The sequence below is a fragment of the Bos grunniens genome, chromosome 6, assembly GCF_055505025.1.
Source record: "Bos grunniens cultivar Pamir isolate PY7600 chromosome 6, Bosgru_T2T1.0, whole genome shotgun sequence".
Classification (NCBI taxonomy): Eukaryota; Metazoa; Chordata; class Mammalia; order Artiodactyla; family Bovidae; genus Bos; species Bos grunniens.
The window spans coordinates 72,053,027-72,071,691 of NC_141170.1; the positions used below are offsets into that span (position 1 = coordinate 72,053,027).

Sequence of the window (18,665 nt, forward strand, 5' to 3'; positions counted from 1 at the left end):
AATATTCAATCAAATAAATGCTAGGTTATGAACCAAGTCTCAGTTAAATTCAGTTCAGTTACTCAGTTGTGTCCGACTCTTTGTGACCCCATGAATTGCAGCATGCCAGGCCTCCCTGTCCATCACCAACTCCCAGAGTTCACTCAAACTCACGTCCATTGAGTCGGTGATGCCATCCAGCCATCTCATCCTCTATTCCCTTCTCCTCCTGCCCCCAATCCCTCCCAGCATCACAGTCTTTTCCAATGAGTCAACTCTTCGCGTGAGGTGGCCAAAGTACTGGAGTTTCAGTTTTAGCATCAGTCCATCCAAAGAACACCCAGGACTGATCTCCTTTAGAATGGACTGGTTGGATCTCCTTGCAGTCCAAGGGACTCTCAAGAGTCTTCTCCAATACCACAGTTCAAAAGCATCAATTCTTCAGCGCTCAGCTTTCTTCATAGTCCAACTTTCACATCCATACATGACTACTGGAAAAACCATAGCCTTGACTAGACAGACCTTTGTTGGCAAAGTAATGTCTCTGCTTTTGAATATGCTATCTAGGTCATAACTGAATATGCTATTCAACATAATTGAATATGCTATTCAGGTCATAACTTTCCCTCCAAGGAGTAAGCGTCTTTTAATTTCATGGCTGCAGTCACCATCTGCAGTGATTTGGGAGCCCCAAAAAATAAAGTCTGACACTGTTTCCACTTTTTCCCCATCTATTTCCCATGAAGTGATGGGACCAGATGCCAGGATCTTCGTTTTCTGAATGTTGAGCTTTAAGCCAACTTTTTCACTCTCCACTTTCACTTTCATCAAGAGGCTTTTTAGTTCCTCTTCACTTTCTGCCATAAGGGTGGTGTCATCTGCATATCTGAGGTGATTGAGATTTCTCCCGGCAATCTTGATTCCAGCTTGTGCTTCTTCCAGCCCAGTGTTTCTCATGATGTACTCTACATAGAAGTTAAATAAGCAGGGTGACAATATACAGCCTTGACGTACTCCTTTTCCTATTTGGAACCAGTCTGTTGTTCCATGTCCAGTTCTAACTGCTGCTTCCTGACCTGCATATAGGTTTCTCAAGAGGCAGGTCAGGTGGTCTGGTATTCCCATCTCTTTCCGAATTTTCCACAGTTTATTGTCATCCACACAGTCAAAGGCTTTGGCATAGTCAATAAAGCAGAAATAGATGTTTTTCTGGAACTCTCTTGCTTTTTCCATGATCCAGCAGATGTTGGCAATTTGATCTCTGGTTCCTCTGCCTTTTCTAAAACCAGCTTGAACATCTGGAAGTTCACGGTTCACATATTGCCAAAGCCTGGCCTGGAGAATTTTGAGCATTACTTTACTAGTGTGTGAGATGAGTGCAATTGTGCGGTAGTTTGAGCATTCTTTGGCATTGCCTTTCTTTGGGATTGGAATGAAAACTGACCTTTTCCAGTCCTGTGGCCACTGTTGAGTCTTCCAAATTTGCTGGCATATTGAATGCAGCACTTTCACAGCATCATCTTTCAGGATTTGAAATAGCTCCACTGGAATTCCATCACCTCCGCTAGCTAGGAAAATAGTTTTCATACATGTGTGCAAAATTTTAAATATTCAATCAAATAAATGCTAGGTTATGAACCAAGTCTCAGGAGATACCAAAGAATGAATGTTATACAGGTACAAGTCTCTAACCAGGATACAATTAGAAATTGATAAGTGAAGATATTTTTAAAAAATTAAGGACCAAATAAACAACTAAACAAGCACACTACATTTGGAAACGAAAACATATACTCCCAGGTAATTAATATCTCAAGGAAGAGACATTTTAAAAGTTGGAAACATTTTTAAAACTAGATGACGATAAAACTACACGTATCAAAACTCGTAGGTTCAGTTAAAGTGGTTCTCGGAGGGAAATCTATAGCCATAAAATCATATATTAGCAAAATGGGAAGCCTGAAAATTCATAAACCATTTTGAAAACAACTTGGCAACAACTCTTAAGAAATGCTTTCCCAACAACTTAGAGATTTCTAGGTGTCCACCCAGAGAAACTCTCCAAGTCAGGAAGAAGGAGACAGAGATAAGGATACTCACTGCAGTTTGTTTGCAAGAGCGTAAGAGCAGAAAGAAATGGCAACCCACTCCAGTTTTCTTGCCTGGAGAATCCAGGGACAGGAGAGCCTTGTGGGCTGCCGTCTATGGGGTCTCACAGAGTCGGACACGACTGAAGCGACTTAGCAGCAAGAGCAGAAAGCACCTATCTTGGCAGAAAAATGGATAAACTGTAGTTTACTGCCTTGTGCGTGTTCCCTCATTAAGGTGTGTCCGACTCTTTCCAAACCCATGGACTGCAGCATGCCAGGCTGCCCTGTCCTTCACTGTTTCCTGGAGTTTGCTCAAACTCATGTCCATTGAGTTGGCAATGCTATCTAACCATCTCTTCCTCTGCCACCCTCTTCTTTTTTGGCCTTCAGTCTTTCCCAGCATCAGGGTCTTTTCCAATGGGTCAGCTCTTCACATCAGCTGGCCAGAGTACTGGGGCTTCAGTTTCACCATCAGCCCTTCCAGTGCATATTCAGGGTTAATTTGCTTTAGGATTGACTGGTTTGATCTCCTTGGAGTCCAAGGGACTCAAGAATTTTCTCCAGTACCATAATTTGAAAGCATCGACTCTTTAGCGCTCAGCCTTCTTTATGGTCCAACTCTCACATCCATACATGAGTACTGGAAAAACCATAGCTTTGACTACACGGGCCTTGTTGGCAAAGTGATGTCTCTGCTTTTTAATATGCTGTCTAGGTTTGTCATAGCTCTCCTTCCAAGTAAAAAGCATCTTTTAATTCTGTGACTGTAGTCACCATCCACAGTGATTTTGGAGCCTAAGAAAATAAAATCTGTCACTGCTTCCACTTTTCCCCCTTCTATTTGCCATGAAGTGATGGGACTGGATGCCACAATCTTAGTTTATTATTACAATACATAAATAAATATACTGTGGTTAACTCATATTAAACCGTTTTAGTGAATTTAATTAATCTGTATATAAACATGGAAATTCTCTGAAACATATTGGTGAGCAAAAAGTTGTGAAATGATACCTACAGCGTGATCATATTTATGTACATTTTTAAATAACCAATTGTATCTACTGCTTACAGCTATAGCTGCATGTAATAAAAGTACAAAAGGCTTTAGAAGACACACAACAACTTCAGTAGGAAGGGGAGATGACTTATTTTCTTTTTTCAGAGAAAAAGAAAGATGAATAAAGCAAAATGTTATCTTCATAGTAAATAAGTAATTTATTTTCAGCATTTTTAAGCATATCTGAAGAGCTTTATAGTAAGAAATTCTAAATAAATTGCTACTACAATCCTACTATAAATATTTAGTAGACACTATAAAGGTCATAGGAAAACAACTATTACCTGTTCTCCTATCCACACAGAGCTAACCTTTGATAATATTTTCTTTTTTTATTTGTACATACTTAAACATATACAACATTATTCTGTATACGGTTCTATAATCTTTTGTTTGGCACTTAGCATACCACAGGAAGGTCTCCTTGTCATTACTTCACACTCAGACAATTTACCGCACATCCATGGTGCAGATTTCAAACTGCTTTAAAGAATATATAATGAAGACCCTTCATTCTACCCTAGACCCTAGTACTGCTGCCAAGAGTTTATCTATCAGGTCTAGAAATTATGCTTTCTGTCCCTAAACAAAGTATTACTTTTGTGCCACTGGGTGGAGACAGAGCTCTCAAAGTGTAATCTCTGGTATAACTTATTTTCCACAGATAATAAAATTCAGCATTTCTAAAACATCATACTGAATTTAAAATCAGTTCTTGTACTTTCTTATTTTTAAAAGTTCAGATTTCCCTGTATATCACAATCATAAAGAAATTATTCACATTTGGTTGTAAGTTTTGTTTTAAATGCACATGTAGATATCTTGTCCTAATCAAAAAGTACTTTAAAAAAAAGGGAAAGAAAAAAACGTGTTAATTTTAGGGAATACATATATACATACTTCTGTTACTGAATAATGTTTCTAAGGAGAAACTGTAACTGAAAAGCTATCATTTTCAAACAAAACCATATACTTACAAATCAGTATGCATATGGCAAGCTTAAAGGCAGCCTAAGGGCACATAATTCTGATAAACACAAGTTGACAGCAGAGGGGCCCACATCTAGATAAAACTCTGCAGTCCTCACTATTCTGCAGCATGTGGAGGTGAAGTGACTGAGGTCACACATGTGCAGTATGTAAGTGCAGTGAAGACTGCATACAATCTGCCCTCTCCCCTGTTCCTCTTGTAAGAGGTTAATGTCTCCCCAATCTGCTTGTATTACCTGTCTACCATTAAACTAGATAATTAAAATCACAGATATGAACACAAGCAAATAAGTCACTAATTATTTGCAAATTTAGGGCTTTATTTCATAAAATTGCTTTAAAATTAGAACACTTTCTAAATCTTAACTTTTAGGAAAGCTCTATCAACTGACAGAAAAATTCAAACTGGAAAATCGTCATATATCATGATTTGTCTCAAATCTCTGTGTAAGTTTTCAACTGATCAATGATTAAATTTTGTGCTCCATTCTTTGGAATCTTGTTCTATATATACTGTTTCAAAAGGGTTACAAAGATTGGGAAAATGTATCAGATAAGCAATAATAAGGATAAATAGTTCTTCAAATAATTTCTAATGTAAGAAATATATATTTTAAATTTAATCTCTGTAACTTTGCAAAAATTCCAAATATTAATAAATTATAAAATATTAAAACTTTACCTTTCTACCAAAATGTAGAAACATTGTAAACATCTTCAAAGAATAGAGCATAACAAAGCAATTATAATGAAAATTGTACATGTTAAAACCACCTCTGGGAGAAGCACCACCTTCTAGCAACAAAAAGATATATTTTATAAACATAAACACATTTAACTTTGTTTAAAGTTGAATGGATTTAGTGCTTTATGAGTTAAATACAGTAGGATAATATTCTCAAATAAAAAGACAGAATTGGAAAAGCAAAACAAAATACTATGAAACATGCCTATTGGGACAGCAACTCAATTTAAAATACACTGACTGGCTCAAAGTCACAGAGCTGGTTAGTGAGTGGCAGAGCTAGGATTGGAGCTTAGGTTTCTAAGGCCTTCCGCTAATTTTTAGTTTCTACTATAGATAATGCTATCATATGAAAGGATGTTTTGCCTCAAAGTTCAGCATTTCATTCATACAATGACTCAGCATGTATGATGTGCTATTATATATGCGTACATACATATATATACCACACATACACCACACATACCTTATATAGTATTCTCAAACAGGAAACACAATGAACAAAAAGAAAAAAAAATGAAGAATTAACTAAATTTTTATTATAGATTTCAAAGCAAATGATTCATAAAAGGTATGGTACAAAGTTAATTGTTAAATTGTATCAGCTCTTTTTTGAACTAACCACTTACCTGGAAACTGTGACACTATTGGGGGTGTATCTTCATCTAAATCATCTACTCCTCCAGCTATGGGATAGGGTGGAATGGAGACTCTGGGCATCACCACCCAGCTGTGATCACAATAAAGGGAAGAGGTGAGGCTGGGGAGTCCCGAGTTATGGGCTATCTGAAAGCCACAGATCTTCTCTATCTGTTGCCAGCGAAAAAGTCGTTCTCGTAAACAAGTTGTCAACTCAGAAAGAGCTTTCCTGGAAAAGCCAATATAGGAATTACTTCTTGCATCAAAAAGTCTTTAATACAGCACTGAAAACAGGCAACTATATCAGCAGACCAAGGCAGTTAACCAATTTCCAAAAGAAATTATCCCCTCTTAGAATGAGCACAAAGGATATAAGAGAACATGATTAAATGACAAATGAAACCATAAATTGTCTATAAATAACAAATTAAAATTAAAAATTATCTATAATTACAAATTAAAACAAATTGTCTATAAATTTCTACACAATAAAAATAGACAGATAACTGCAATAAGATTCTTACTTTGCTTCCAGAATTTTGTGGTCTACCTCATCTAAGGAGGAGCTATGTGCAACATGTAGAGTTCCAAAGACTGTGCTCCTCTTCTTTTTAATTTTCTCTGCCTACAAGCCCAAGGAGAGAAAAATAAGGCTCAGTTTGGGGGAAAAAACACACACTAATAAGGTTTATTTTGTCTTGAATATATTAATAATTATAAAATCAATGGAGAATTATTAGCCAAGACATAGCCCTATTTTCTAAAAAAGGAAAACAGATGAGGGAGAAAGCATGCTTTCCTAAGCCAAACCCTGTTCTGGAGAATTTTTTCTCTTTATTTCCATGGATCAGAAAGACCTGAATCTTCTATTTAAAACTAGAAGAACATAAACTATATCCTACTGCAATGGCGGTGTTAGTGAATGCACTGAGTTTTTTATTGTTCTTTTTCACTAGAAATCAGAATAAGACTCAATAATTTCACACAATTATTAATAGTCAGACATTAATTTCTAGTGACTACTAACCTGAATCAGATATGAAGCAGCAACCTAGAGGAGAAAAGCTCTGTATAAAACATTTATGATCATGATAGTAGGGATGATTTTTAAATGATACTAAGGTCATTCTGAAAGGTGTACCCTTCTCTTAAAAAAGTAACTTTACTCTTCAGCCTATGATTACAAGAGTCAATCTACCCACTAAGTTCCAATTCATGAAAGAATCTGTGATACTAAAAATTTTATTCAGGCCTTTACACACCAACTGGTTAATCCCTTTAGAAATGTTAGTAAGTTTAGTCGATATAGTCGAGTACCTCATCCTTAGCAATAGCTAGCTGCATTTCAGCATTCTGTCTTTTTATATTGTAGTACTGGACTTCTACTTCATGTGTTAGCTGAAGCCATTTTTGAAGTGCATCTGGAACAGACCAGCTGCTTCTGAGTTCAAATTCTTTTTCCGCCTTTTTTAGAGCCATTCGAACCTGAGAGGGAGGGAGGGAAAAAAAAAAGAGAAGGAGGAGGAGGAGCGGAGGAGAGGGAGGTACAAAGAGATGCAAAGGAAAGTGGCAGAAGTTGGAGACAGAAATTTCTCTTTTTTAAAACTATTTAAATTAAGTTTAAAAAAAAAAGAAATTAAGATTTTTTTAAGTACCAGAATTAAAAGAAAAAAGCAATTTGAATTATACTCTTTGTAAAATCAGTCTAAAATGATATTTCTAACATTAAAACAAAAGTTAAAGATTTAAGTACATCTTAAACTCACTAAGCAAGGTTGTAAAAAGCCAGAGGGTGAGAGGGAGCTTACATCTCTCTTAGGTTGCAATACTGCATTTTCACATTTTACAACAGCCAGACTCAACTGAGAGACAAAAACCCAGGGCATGTACCAACTGAAATGGATAGTATTTTTCTCATAACGTGTTTTTTTTGTTTGTTTATGGACAGGATATGAAGAAGTATCCAAAACAGGGTGAATACTTGTCCTATTACCCCTTCTAATGTTCCCAGAAGACTCTGCTGGGAACTATACACTATAGAGACTCTGCTGGGAACTATAAACTATAATTATACACTCATTTTTTAAGTAATTATACCATTTTAAAAAAGGTTTTCAGAAATCTTCTTTATGCCAGTTATTCCTCATTGTTATGAGCACATCTGCCTCTTATAGTCTGTTTTATATCACCTCTATTTAATTTTTTCCTGCTTCTGACAGATCAAAAAGTAGATAAATTAACACCTGCAGACCAAATGTAAATTTCAAGAAAACAGATTGTGAGTGAGATTCATCTTGATTTTTCCAAGGGAAACTATGAATAGCTTCAGTGTCAGAATGTGTAAGTTTTTCTTCTAGTCAACTTTTAGGGAAGGCAGACAACAAACAGAAAATTAAAATGCTTAGTGTGTGAGTTTGTGAGGTGGCATTAAGTGCTAACAAAAAACCTCTTAGGGACAGTCTAAGAAAATGACACAGAGGAAGAGATAACCTATTCTAGGAATGATTCATTTAAAAACTAGCAAGAGCTCAAGCTAAGGATGTGTAAAGATACATGGTGGAATTTATGAAATTATGCACACATATTCAAGACCTTCAGACATCCTTCGGGAGCACCAAAACTGCAAATTAATTTTTCCAAAGTTAAGTAAACTGAAACTTCATTCCTAAACTAATGTGCAAAGGAATGTCTGATCTGATAAAATCTAATTTATTTAAATAAATCTTACATGCCAGAGTAAACTAGAATACTAGACACAAATTTCTGATAAAGAGAACAGCTGTCAGATACTACAAGAAAAAAAATGTAGAAAAATATTTTTTAAAACTTTTTCAAGTTTCCTAAAAACTTTCTGAAACTCTAAAACCATCAGACAGGAAGTAAATAATTCAAAATGTAGACATTAACAGGGAAAGTAAAACAACACTTACTTAAGACAAATCATAAGCAACACTTGCCTGACGCGATTAGCTATGCAATATGCTTGGGACAATACAGTGCTTAATAAGACAGCTGGCAGGGCCCTGCGGCGTCCTTGCTAATCTCTCAAGAAAGAAGCTGAGCTCAGGTCCTGTGACACGGAGTTCTATGTAACACTACAAAGTGAAGGTCACACGCCCGTCTTCTTATAAAGCTAAAATTTCTGTACATTTTCATTGTCATGTAAGTATACAGATAATCTGAACAAATTCACTCATGTTTTTCTCATTAAGATTTTCCTTAATGTTGTGTCCATAAATGTATTTCCCCCAAAGAGCTCAATAAAGAGGGAAATAGATGCAGTGAAAATTGAATAATGAATAGTTTTTACAATGATGAATTAAGTTGTTTCAAAATACAATAATTATATAATTTTTGTGTCTTAGGACTAAAACTACTAAAAACATGGTATCACACATAAAAACAACCTAAGTATCTGAAAACATGGCTTCTGGACCTGACTTTATGATTTATACCTCTGTGAGCTTCTTTCAGAAAGGCAATGCCAAAGAATGCTCAAACTACCGCACAATTGCACTCATCTCACACACTAGGAAAGTAATGCTCAAAATTCTCCCAGCCAGGCTTCAGCAATACGTTAACTGTGAACTTCCTGATGTTCAAGCTGGTTTTAGAAAAGGCAGAGGAACCAGAGATCAAATTGCCAACATCTGCTGGATCATGGAAAAAGCAAGAGAGTTCCAGAAAAACATCTATTTCTGCTTTATTGACTATGCAAAAGCCTTTGACTGTGTGGTTGACAATAAACTGTAGAAAATTCTGAAAGAGATGGTAATACCAGACCACCTGACCCGCCTCTTGAGAAATCTGTATGCAGGTAAGGAAGCAACAGTTAGAACTGGACATGGAACAACAGACTGGTTCCAAATAAGAAAAGGAGTTCATCAAGGCTGTATATTGTCACCCTGTTTATTTAACTTCTACGCAGAGTACATCATGAGAAACGCTGGACTGGAAGAAACACAGGCTGGAATCAAGATTGCGGGGAGAAATCTCAATCACCTCAGATATGCAGATGACACCACCCTTATGGCAGAAAGTGAAGAGGAATTAAAAAGCCTCTTGATGAAAGTGAAAGTGGAGAGTGAAAAAGTTGGCTTAAAGCTCAACATTCAGAAAACGAAGATCATGGCATCCGGTCCCATCACTCCATGGGAAATAGATGGGGAAACAGTGGAAACAGTGTCAGACTTTATTTTTCTGGGCTCCAAAATCACTGCAGATAGTGACTGCAGCCATGAAATTAAAAGACGCTTACTCCTTGGAAGGAAAGTTATGTCCAACCTAGATAGCATATTCAAAAGCAGAGATATTACTTTGCCAACAAAGGTCCATCTTCTAAAGGCTATGGTTTTTCCTGTGGTCATGTATGGATGTGAGAGTTGGACTGTGAAGAAAGCTGAGAGCCAAAGAATTGATGCTTTTGAACTGTGGTATTGGAGAAGACTCTTGAGAGTCCCTTGGACTGCAAGGAGATCCAACCAGTCCATTCTGAAGGAGATCAGCCCTGGGATTTCTTTGGAAGGAATGATGCTGAAGCTGAAACTCCAATACTTTGGCCACCTCATGTGAAGAGTTGACTCATTGGAAAAGACTCTGATGCTGGGAGGGATTGGGGGCAGGAGGAGAAGGGGACGACAGAGGACGAGATGGCTGGATGGCATCACTGACTGGATGGACATGAGTCTGAGTGAACTCCGGGAGTTGGTGATGGACAGGGAGGCCTGGCGTGCTGCGATTCATGGGGTCGCAAAGAGTCGGACACACCTAAGCAACTGAACTGAACTGAAATGAGCTTCTTTCTTTCCTTTCTGAGGCTTATTGTTTCATGTATAACAGGGGTACTATGACTTGTCCTGATTTTAAGTTTCTTAAGACTTTAAGAACAAAATAATTTATGTATTTAAACCACACAAAATATAGTGGTACTATTATTCATCCAAAAGCTCTTGTTTAACGGATATTAACAAAATATATACCAGTTTTTCTGCCTTTTAATTTTGAGTTGATTACCCATCACATAAAATACAATAAAGCTTTAAACTATGTGGAATTGTGGATTATGTGACATAATATGTAAATTAATTTCCCAGTTAAACTTACTTCTATAAACAAAGCTTTTAATAGCAGTATGGGAAAACATGGACTTTGGAATAAGACGCATGTAATCATCTTCCCTTAGCCACATAATAGCTGTGTTACCTATGGCAAGTTATTTAACTTCTCTGCGTACACATCTCATCTGTAAATGAGAATGTATCTATGTACAGTGAGGATTAAAATTTATGAGCAAACCATTTGCAATGATGTACACAGCATAAAGTTTTGGCACACAGTAAGCACTCATAAAATTGTGTTTCTTGTTACCATAATCATATAGGATAGAGTTCTTTTTAAATACCCAATTCTCTCCTTTACACTTAGTGACTGAGGATCTCATTAGGATCATTAAGTTTGTGCTGGGTTGTAATATCCTGGTAATCTTAGGGTCTACCATGCAGTGCAAGGCCTCGAGGCTCCAAACCTCAGACTAGAATACTTGTGATTAAGAGGTCCTTCCTTACATGGTGTCTTTTCCTCTCGCTGAGAGGCAGTCTCCATTATAACATGCTATCAGTTTATGTCTCTATAGAATATTTCCCTCTACTGCTTTCTGATTTGTTCTTTCTTATCTGCAAAGATCAGAAAAACAGTTAACAAACGTTTTAGTTTAGCACTGGGAACAAACCAAGACTTGAATTCTCATTGAGAAGAGGTATGGAGTTGTCACAGAAGTAAAAAACATAAAATTAATTCTCAAACACAGGCTAATTTTAGCTAGGCCTTTTTTGTGAACTCCTTGTTTCTTTACTACATTCTGTAGAAAGAAGGTTCTGTCCGGTAAACAGGACCAGACTGAAAAATAAGTCTAAGAGTCATTTTAGAGAACAAACTCCTTACAGGGAGAAGACTCAAAAGACAATGTCTAGGGTATGAGAGAAAGAAAAGTTAACAGTTAACAAAAGAGATAGCTGCATTCAGTCAGACAAGTCCTACCAAAAATGACAATCCTGAAGAACTAGTACCATACACTGAACATTTTCTGATGAGTTTAAGTTTAAACTGAAACTCATTCATAACTTAATTTTTATTTCATATTTAGCACCTGACTGAGAAGGCAGCAGTGCATAAAGCAAAGTGGGAGGCAGAATACCTAAGGTCTTGGCCCTGTCTGATGAGTCACTCTCTAAACTTGAACACACTTTCTTGTCTTCATTTTGTTCCTCAGATTCTTTATCAGTAAACAAAGGGTCAAAGTCAGAAGAAGGAGATGACATTATGGAAGCAGAGGTTGGAGCAACAGGCTTTGAAGAGGAAGGAAGGGGCCATGAGCCAAGAAATGCAGGCAGCCTCTAGAAGTTGGACAAGGCAAGGAAACAGATCCTCCCCAGAGCCTCCAGAAGGAATGCAGCCTTGTAGACCTATTTTAGACTCTGACTGCAAGAACCCTAAGATAATCACGATGTGTTGTTTTAAGCTACTAAGTTTGTGGTAATTTTTTATAGCAGAATTAGAAAACTAATACATTTACCTATGAAGATATTCTCCTGCGACCTCCCCACCTTCTCTGAAGGATAGTGCAATGCCTGAATTCCATCCTGAGTAAATGCACAGTAGAAGCAGACACTGGAAAGGACACCTTTTGGACAACTTCAAAATCTATAGCACAGAATGTTCTAAAACCATCTAACAGGATTCAAATGGATTTTTAATAGAGATTCTTAACATGAGCAGAGAAGTTTAACATTACACATACTAATACTTTACTACTAGGTTATAGTCAGAAACTGAGACATACTACAGATGTTAAATAAACATCTTAGGTTTACTCAAGACAACATGGCATGGGCTAGGACTTCATGAATGAGTGAACATAATGCTAACTTTATCTTTTAGTTGGTTCTTTGTTTTTTGCTGTATGAACTCTGCCCAATGCTAACAATATGGACAGGTGACCCTATTACTGACCAAGGAAGAATATACGATGGAACAAATCTAGGAGACTGAACAAAATTAAAAAAAAAATCCTCAGAGTAACAATACAAATTTCCTCACAAACTCTTCTTAAAAATGTAAATACCTGTTCCAATTCCTGCTCTGCATACTGACGTCTACTCAGTTCACATTCAGCTCCCTCCCTCAGCTCTCTCAGTCGAAAAGCTTCTTCCTTTGCGTAATTGATTTCATCCATCATTTTGCGCTCCAGATTTTGCTTTTCTACAGCAACATTTCTGTTCTCTTCCTGTGCCTTTTCAAGCCTTACAGAATAAACATGAAAATTCCTCACAAAAGTTTCCAAAACTTCATTATTTTAGTGAAGAATAAATATGTATCAAGCAATAATATACATGTTTTGATCAAAATTCACAGCCATTTCTATTAATCTTAAATTTGGACAAAAAAAATCAGGTAACATACTAGATAGCTATTTGGTTTATCTTGGCCTAAAAATACAGAAATAGCATGGAAATACTCTTCAGGAAAAAGACTTTTCAAAAATTGATAATTATTTAAGTCATGTTTAAAATAAAATTTAACTACACATGTAATTCTACCTACATTTGATTTCCACTTGTCTTCTACCCATTTATTCCCTAATGCATATCTTTTTAATAAATTTGTAATTAGGACCTTTCTAAAAATGTGAAATGAAGTGTACACACAATTCCTGACATATATATCAATCTAAATACAAACGCATAAGCACATGCCCACATTACATATTCACAAACTGTATGGTCCCACATAAATAAGATTTATAGCCTTTTTATCTACTCACCTCTCTTGTAAGTCCATTAGACTTTGCTCTGCAGTTTGCAGACTCTCTAAGTCTTTCATCATTTTTGCAACATGCTCTTTTGATGTCTTATTCTGCGTATAAGCAAACCAACACCCTCCAACACCAATTACTATAGAAACTGTAAGTATAAAATCCTTCATCCAGTTATGAGGAGGGCCTATAAAGAGAATTACAAATGGCAAATTAATCTAAGTATCACAAAATCTCAATACACATGGCCACTTAATTTAAAAAGTAGTAGATATCTAAAAACAAAATATGAAGATGTTCCTCCCATATATAAGCCCCAGCCTTTTACAAATTTTTTTTCAAATAATCAATGAGTTTATGATAACTACCTGATATACTACACCTATAGGAGGCAGGGGCTTCCCCAGTGGCTCAGTGGTAAAGAATCTGGTTGCAATGCAGGAAATGCAGTTTCGTTCCCTGGGTCAGGAAGGTCCCCTGGAGGAGGAAATGGCAACCCACTCCAGTATTCTTGCCTGGGAAATGCCATGGACAGAGAAGCCTGGCGGGCTATAGTCCATGGGGTCACAAAAGAGCTGGAAATGACTGAGCAACTAAACCACAACAACAGGGGGCAGAGATAACCCCACATGGATGCACTACACCCCTGCTGGTACAGGAGTTAGTGACAAAAATCCTGGAGCATTCTGAAAAAGCACAGTATCTCCAATCACATACACAGGGAATGGTCCTCTATGGGGTGAAGAGTCATAACGAGTATCACCATCACCAGCCCAACTCCTTCCTTCAGACAGTTAGGTAGTGGCCATGCTATAATACAAAAACTGAAACCCTAATCATTCACCAGAAAGCTTTCTTCCGAAGCATGTAGCCACATAACTAGTTAGGATTAATTAGTGATTCTCAACTGAGAGGGACACTTCCCTCCAGCAGACATTTGACAATTTTTGCTTGTCACAATTCGGGAAGTGGAAGTAGGGCTATTTGCTACTGGTATCCAGTAGGTAGAGGCCAGGGATGTTGCTAAACACCCACTAATGTACAAAATAATCTCTTTCCCGCTCCCACTCTGGTGATAACAAAGAATTATCTGGGAATTATACAGCCTAGAATGCAAATAGTGGCAAGGTTGAGAAACCACGGGTCAAATGATCACGACAACCCATGTTTTAGGTGGTTATTTGCCAGAGAGATCTGGGTGACTCGAGGGAAACAGATGCCAGGGACAGATGTAACCCCCACACTTACTTGTTTCTAAAGTAAGGAGTCAGGAGCCAGGGCCTATTATCTTCAGTAATACAAAACACAGAAACCGCTAGTCAAATAATTTCCTAGTTTATCTCTGAATGCAGGGGCTCAATTAAGGGATGCAGGGTAACTAATAAAACATGATGTATTATTTGATGTATTGCAAAGAGATTACAGGTGTTCAGTGAAAAACTGCCTAGCTGCCCATACCTCTGGCAGGAAGGAGATATTTTCCATGTTCGACAAGATGAAGAGCTCCACAGAAATGAAAAGTTCTCATGCTTATAAGCCTAGGGTTCATGTATGTTTACATGGTGTGATAAACAGCATGTTCCACGCCAGAGATCCTCAGCGCTACATATTTTCAGAGCAGATACCCTCACCTACAGTGAAAGAGATTCTCTCCTCACTCTTTGGCAGAAGGCTAAAGTCTCAAAAGGATTTGTTTTTATTCTGCCTCAGGCTGAGAGGTTCAGCTCAGGCTCTAGTTCAAATATGAGACTTATTCAGGCTGAACTATAATCACCAGAAATAATAATAAAAAGAGGGACAAGTCTCTAACTATACAACAAATACCATGAACTGGTAAGGATTTCAGTGAAAACTCCTTTAAAATGTATCTCTATTCACTGGATACTGCTAGTTTTTTTTTTTTTTTTTTTTTTAATAATCTTAATGTGGGTGTTCCAACCATAAGTTTCATTCACTCAAGTCATAATTCTAAGACAAACACATTAAAAAGGTAATGCATCATTAACTTCTAAACTAGTTTATTTATTAATACATTTGTTTTCAACATTCTTTGAGACTAGTTTGGTTTCTTTACAAATGATAACACTGTCTGGCTTACAGAATAGTTTGTTCTTGATCAATAAAATAAAAATATCCCCAATCAACCTCTATATAGAGACAAATGCTATAGTTTAATTCCTATTTTAACCAATAATTCACATGAAAAAACTAGAGTGACTCTCACAGAAGACAATCCCCAATAGATTCAGTTGAAAATTCAGGACAAGGAAAAGGTTAGAAAGGGTATCATCTCCATGGAATGCTTGGCATTTCAATAGTGTTCTATTTCCTAGGGTTTGTAATTCCCACCAACAGTGCATTTCCACCAACTCTCACAAAGGGGGGTTCCAGCTGTTTCACCAGCTGCTCTTTTAGCCTGAGCCAAAAAAGAACCACCAGTAAACTCATGGAATGCATCAAACCTCTCCAGTAACCCTTTTTTAAGCAGGGGCACCCCCAACGCAGTATCATAGAAATCTATAAGCCTCTTAACTGCAAAAACTGAGGTAAAATAAACATTAGTTTCTTCATTTATAATTTGTGAAAACCATTTTTCTAGAATTAGTCTTTCCGTTTTGAAAAATAAAATTCCTCTAAAATGTGTACTCTTCAAACAATTTCCCCCCAAAGCTTTCTGAAATCTGAAATTAAATGACGTAAACAAATTAAACTTCCCTTCTGGGAAGAAAGTATTCCTGTAAAGGTAAAGAAGGCGGCTTATTTTCCTTACAAATATGACAAAGCAATTTCTTAAATGTTCTTCCTCAGAACAATCAAATAATATTCTCCACCTTGTGCTTCTGCCAGAATAGTCTGTTCCTTTATACAGTTTCAAGCAGGCCTCTAGGGCCACTGTTTTTGATCTGTATCTTAAAAATCCTTTTCCTGGTAATTAATACAGTCCAGTTAGGATTTATTATTTCATGTCATCAAGATAGTGGGAATGCACCTTTTAAAAAAAGGACTCTAGTGAATATCAAACTATAATAACAAACATTAAAACTGCTATAGAGTTTTAAATCTAGAAATTTAATCAACTTACATATAGTTTTACAACTTTCTACATCAGTAACCAGCTTTGAAAATACCACACGGGATATTTCAATGACAGAAAATCTCATCCTATAAATCTTTTAAGATAGTATTATACTCTTATACCCAACAGAGGATTCTTCTGGTCTACTACCTTTCTTACTTTTTCCTTCTTTAAATAACAACAGATGATCTGATTACTCTTTTTCATCATATTTTGTGCGAGAGAATACTAACGCGTTAGAGGTCCGAACAAAACCACATCCAGCGCCTTGAGCTGAAGTTTTTGTCTATGACTCCGGTCGCTGATTTTCAACTGAGAGATCATAAATGAAAATTCATGCACTGCTATCCTGTTCATTTAAAAAAATACATATATATTAAAAATATTACTAGGATGTACACTTAAATATTTCAGCAACATACTTAATACTTATATATATTAGTGATGATTACTTTAAGAGTTCACCCAAGTGCAATTTAATACTTTATTATATGCAACAAAAACCTTTTCAGTGCAAGCTTAGCAGTGCAAAGACTTCTGTATGTCAATAATTTCATTGCTATATTGATGTTTTTGTTTTCTAAGGTTTCTTTATGCTATAAATTAATGTGATTCAGAAATTTATCAAATTCAAAATATTTTATGATTATTAAATTACCTCTGGCATTTTACCATCATTTCATAAACAACAAGAAAGTTGTAAGCAATTTACTTATTAACACAGCAGACTTAATCATTCTCAGTTTAGATCATATTCATTTTCTTTATAAATAGCATTTTAAAAACCTGTATCTTTACATTCTAATATTTAAACTATTTAAAAGTTCACTGAAGTCATAAATGAAAAGTAAAAAGTCATCACTGGTTGGGGGAATAAATTGAAGAATATTTGTAATAAGAAGTATAGAACCATTTCACTAGCAATGAAGAAAGTCTGCAGGGTGCCAAAAGGCTCAGGTGAAATAAGGAAATAAAACTGCTTTGTTTTGGACTTCCAATCCAAGCAGGCCAGTAGTTAAGATGTCTTATCAACCAAGTGGGATACAAAGACGAATCTTATGACACAAAGTGTAATAATAATAATAAAACTGTTAATAACAATGACAATTAAAAAAATAAGCATGTATTATGTGCTGAGTACTGTGCCAAGAACTTTTCAAACTCAAAAAATTCTATAATATATGTAAAATTGCCATTTTATAAATGAGGAAACTATGGCAGTTGTAACTTGCCCAAGATGACATAATTAGTAAGAAGACAATTAGTAAGTAAGACAATCCCAATTATCTATGATTCCAATGACTGAACTCTGAACCTTTTATTTAGAAAAATTTCAGGTTACAGAACTCCTATGAGGTTTCCACAAAACTTTAGAGAGTAAAGAACTCTAACTTTCCCTATAGAAAATGCCTACATTCATCATCTCTGTGGGTAAACTTTTGTGTGTAAGCTCTTGTCACATCTTTAATATGACACTTATTAAAGTGCCTGAAGGCAAACTGTGTCTTATCTCTTTATCCCCAAACCTAGCATGGTGCTTGGCAAAAGTAGATGCTTGATAAATGTTTATGTAATAGATGAATGAATGCATGGATGGGGGCAAGAATGAATAGCAATACTATCAGTACACAAAATTTAAGAGGGACAATGAGATGTAGTAAAAACGAAACTATAAAACAGAATTTTATGCAAAGTTCAATATGAGTCCAGAGGTGGAAGGGATTCTACCTGAGTGGGTGAGGATGTCAGGGAAGTTCACACAGGTCTGAAAGGAATGAGGAGGCATGTGTCAGGTGAAGAGAGCCTTAGTATAAGCTCTGGTAACAGAATTACAGAATATAGAAAATACAGTAAAAGGTTTAAGATAACCATGACATGAAAACGAACATAGTTTTACCTACCTACTACAGATGTAATAGTATTTTAAAGTCACAGAAAGGAAACAAAATAATGAATTACTGTAGGTATGTGTACATTTGGAATGTGTAATACATTTCTTATACATTCTTACAAATAGCTCTTATATCTACAGTTACACTGCAAAAAGCTTTGTGACGTAGGTAATTAATTGCTACTGCCCCTTTGAATGGACTCCTCTAATCTCTATCACCACATAAAAGGGGCTTGATGAAGACTATGCCAGTTTTTCTTTCCCCTCCATTCAAAAAGGCACCAGTAGGCTGACCTAAAAGTTTTCTTCTGTAGTAACATGTTCACTATTTTGAAAAACTTATCTTGATTAAGTGTGATGTTATCTCAACAATTCTACCAGAATT

At 36.2% G+C, this 18,665-nt stretch overlaps 1 protein-coding gene across 4 annotated transcripts in view; it reads right to left on the reverse strand.

Annotated features, from left to right (window-relative positions):
• Nucleotides 1-18,665, reverse strand: part of STIM2 (stromal interaction molecule 2) — a 181,696-nt gene that overhangs the window by 12,791 nt on the left and 150,240 nt on the right. For 3 of the 4 annotated variants that reach the window (XM_086407755.1, XM_086407758.1, XM_086407757.1), the window contains exons 5-11: nt 16,623-16,738; nt 13,323-13,500; nt 12,624-12,801; nt 6,821-6,988; nt 6,531-6,554; nt 6,028-6,128; nt 5,494-5,732 (exon numbers count right to left, since the gene is read on the reverse strand). In XM_086407755.1, coding sequence (XP_086263881.1) covers nt 5,494-5,732; nt 6,028-6,128; nt 6,531-6,554; nt 6,821-6,988; nt 12,624-12,801; nt 13,323-13,500; nt 16,623-16,738 — 1,004 coding nt within the window. The remainder of the gene's footprint in view (nt 1-5,493; nt 5,733-6,027; nt 6,129-6,530; nt 6,555-6,820; nt 6,989-12,623; nt 12,802-13,322; nt 13,501-16,622; nt 16,739-18,665) is intronic. The other variant, XM_086407756.1, reaches the window with a different exon arrangement.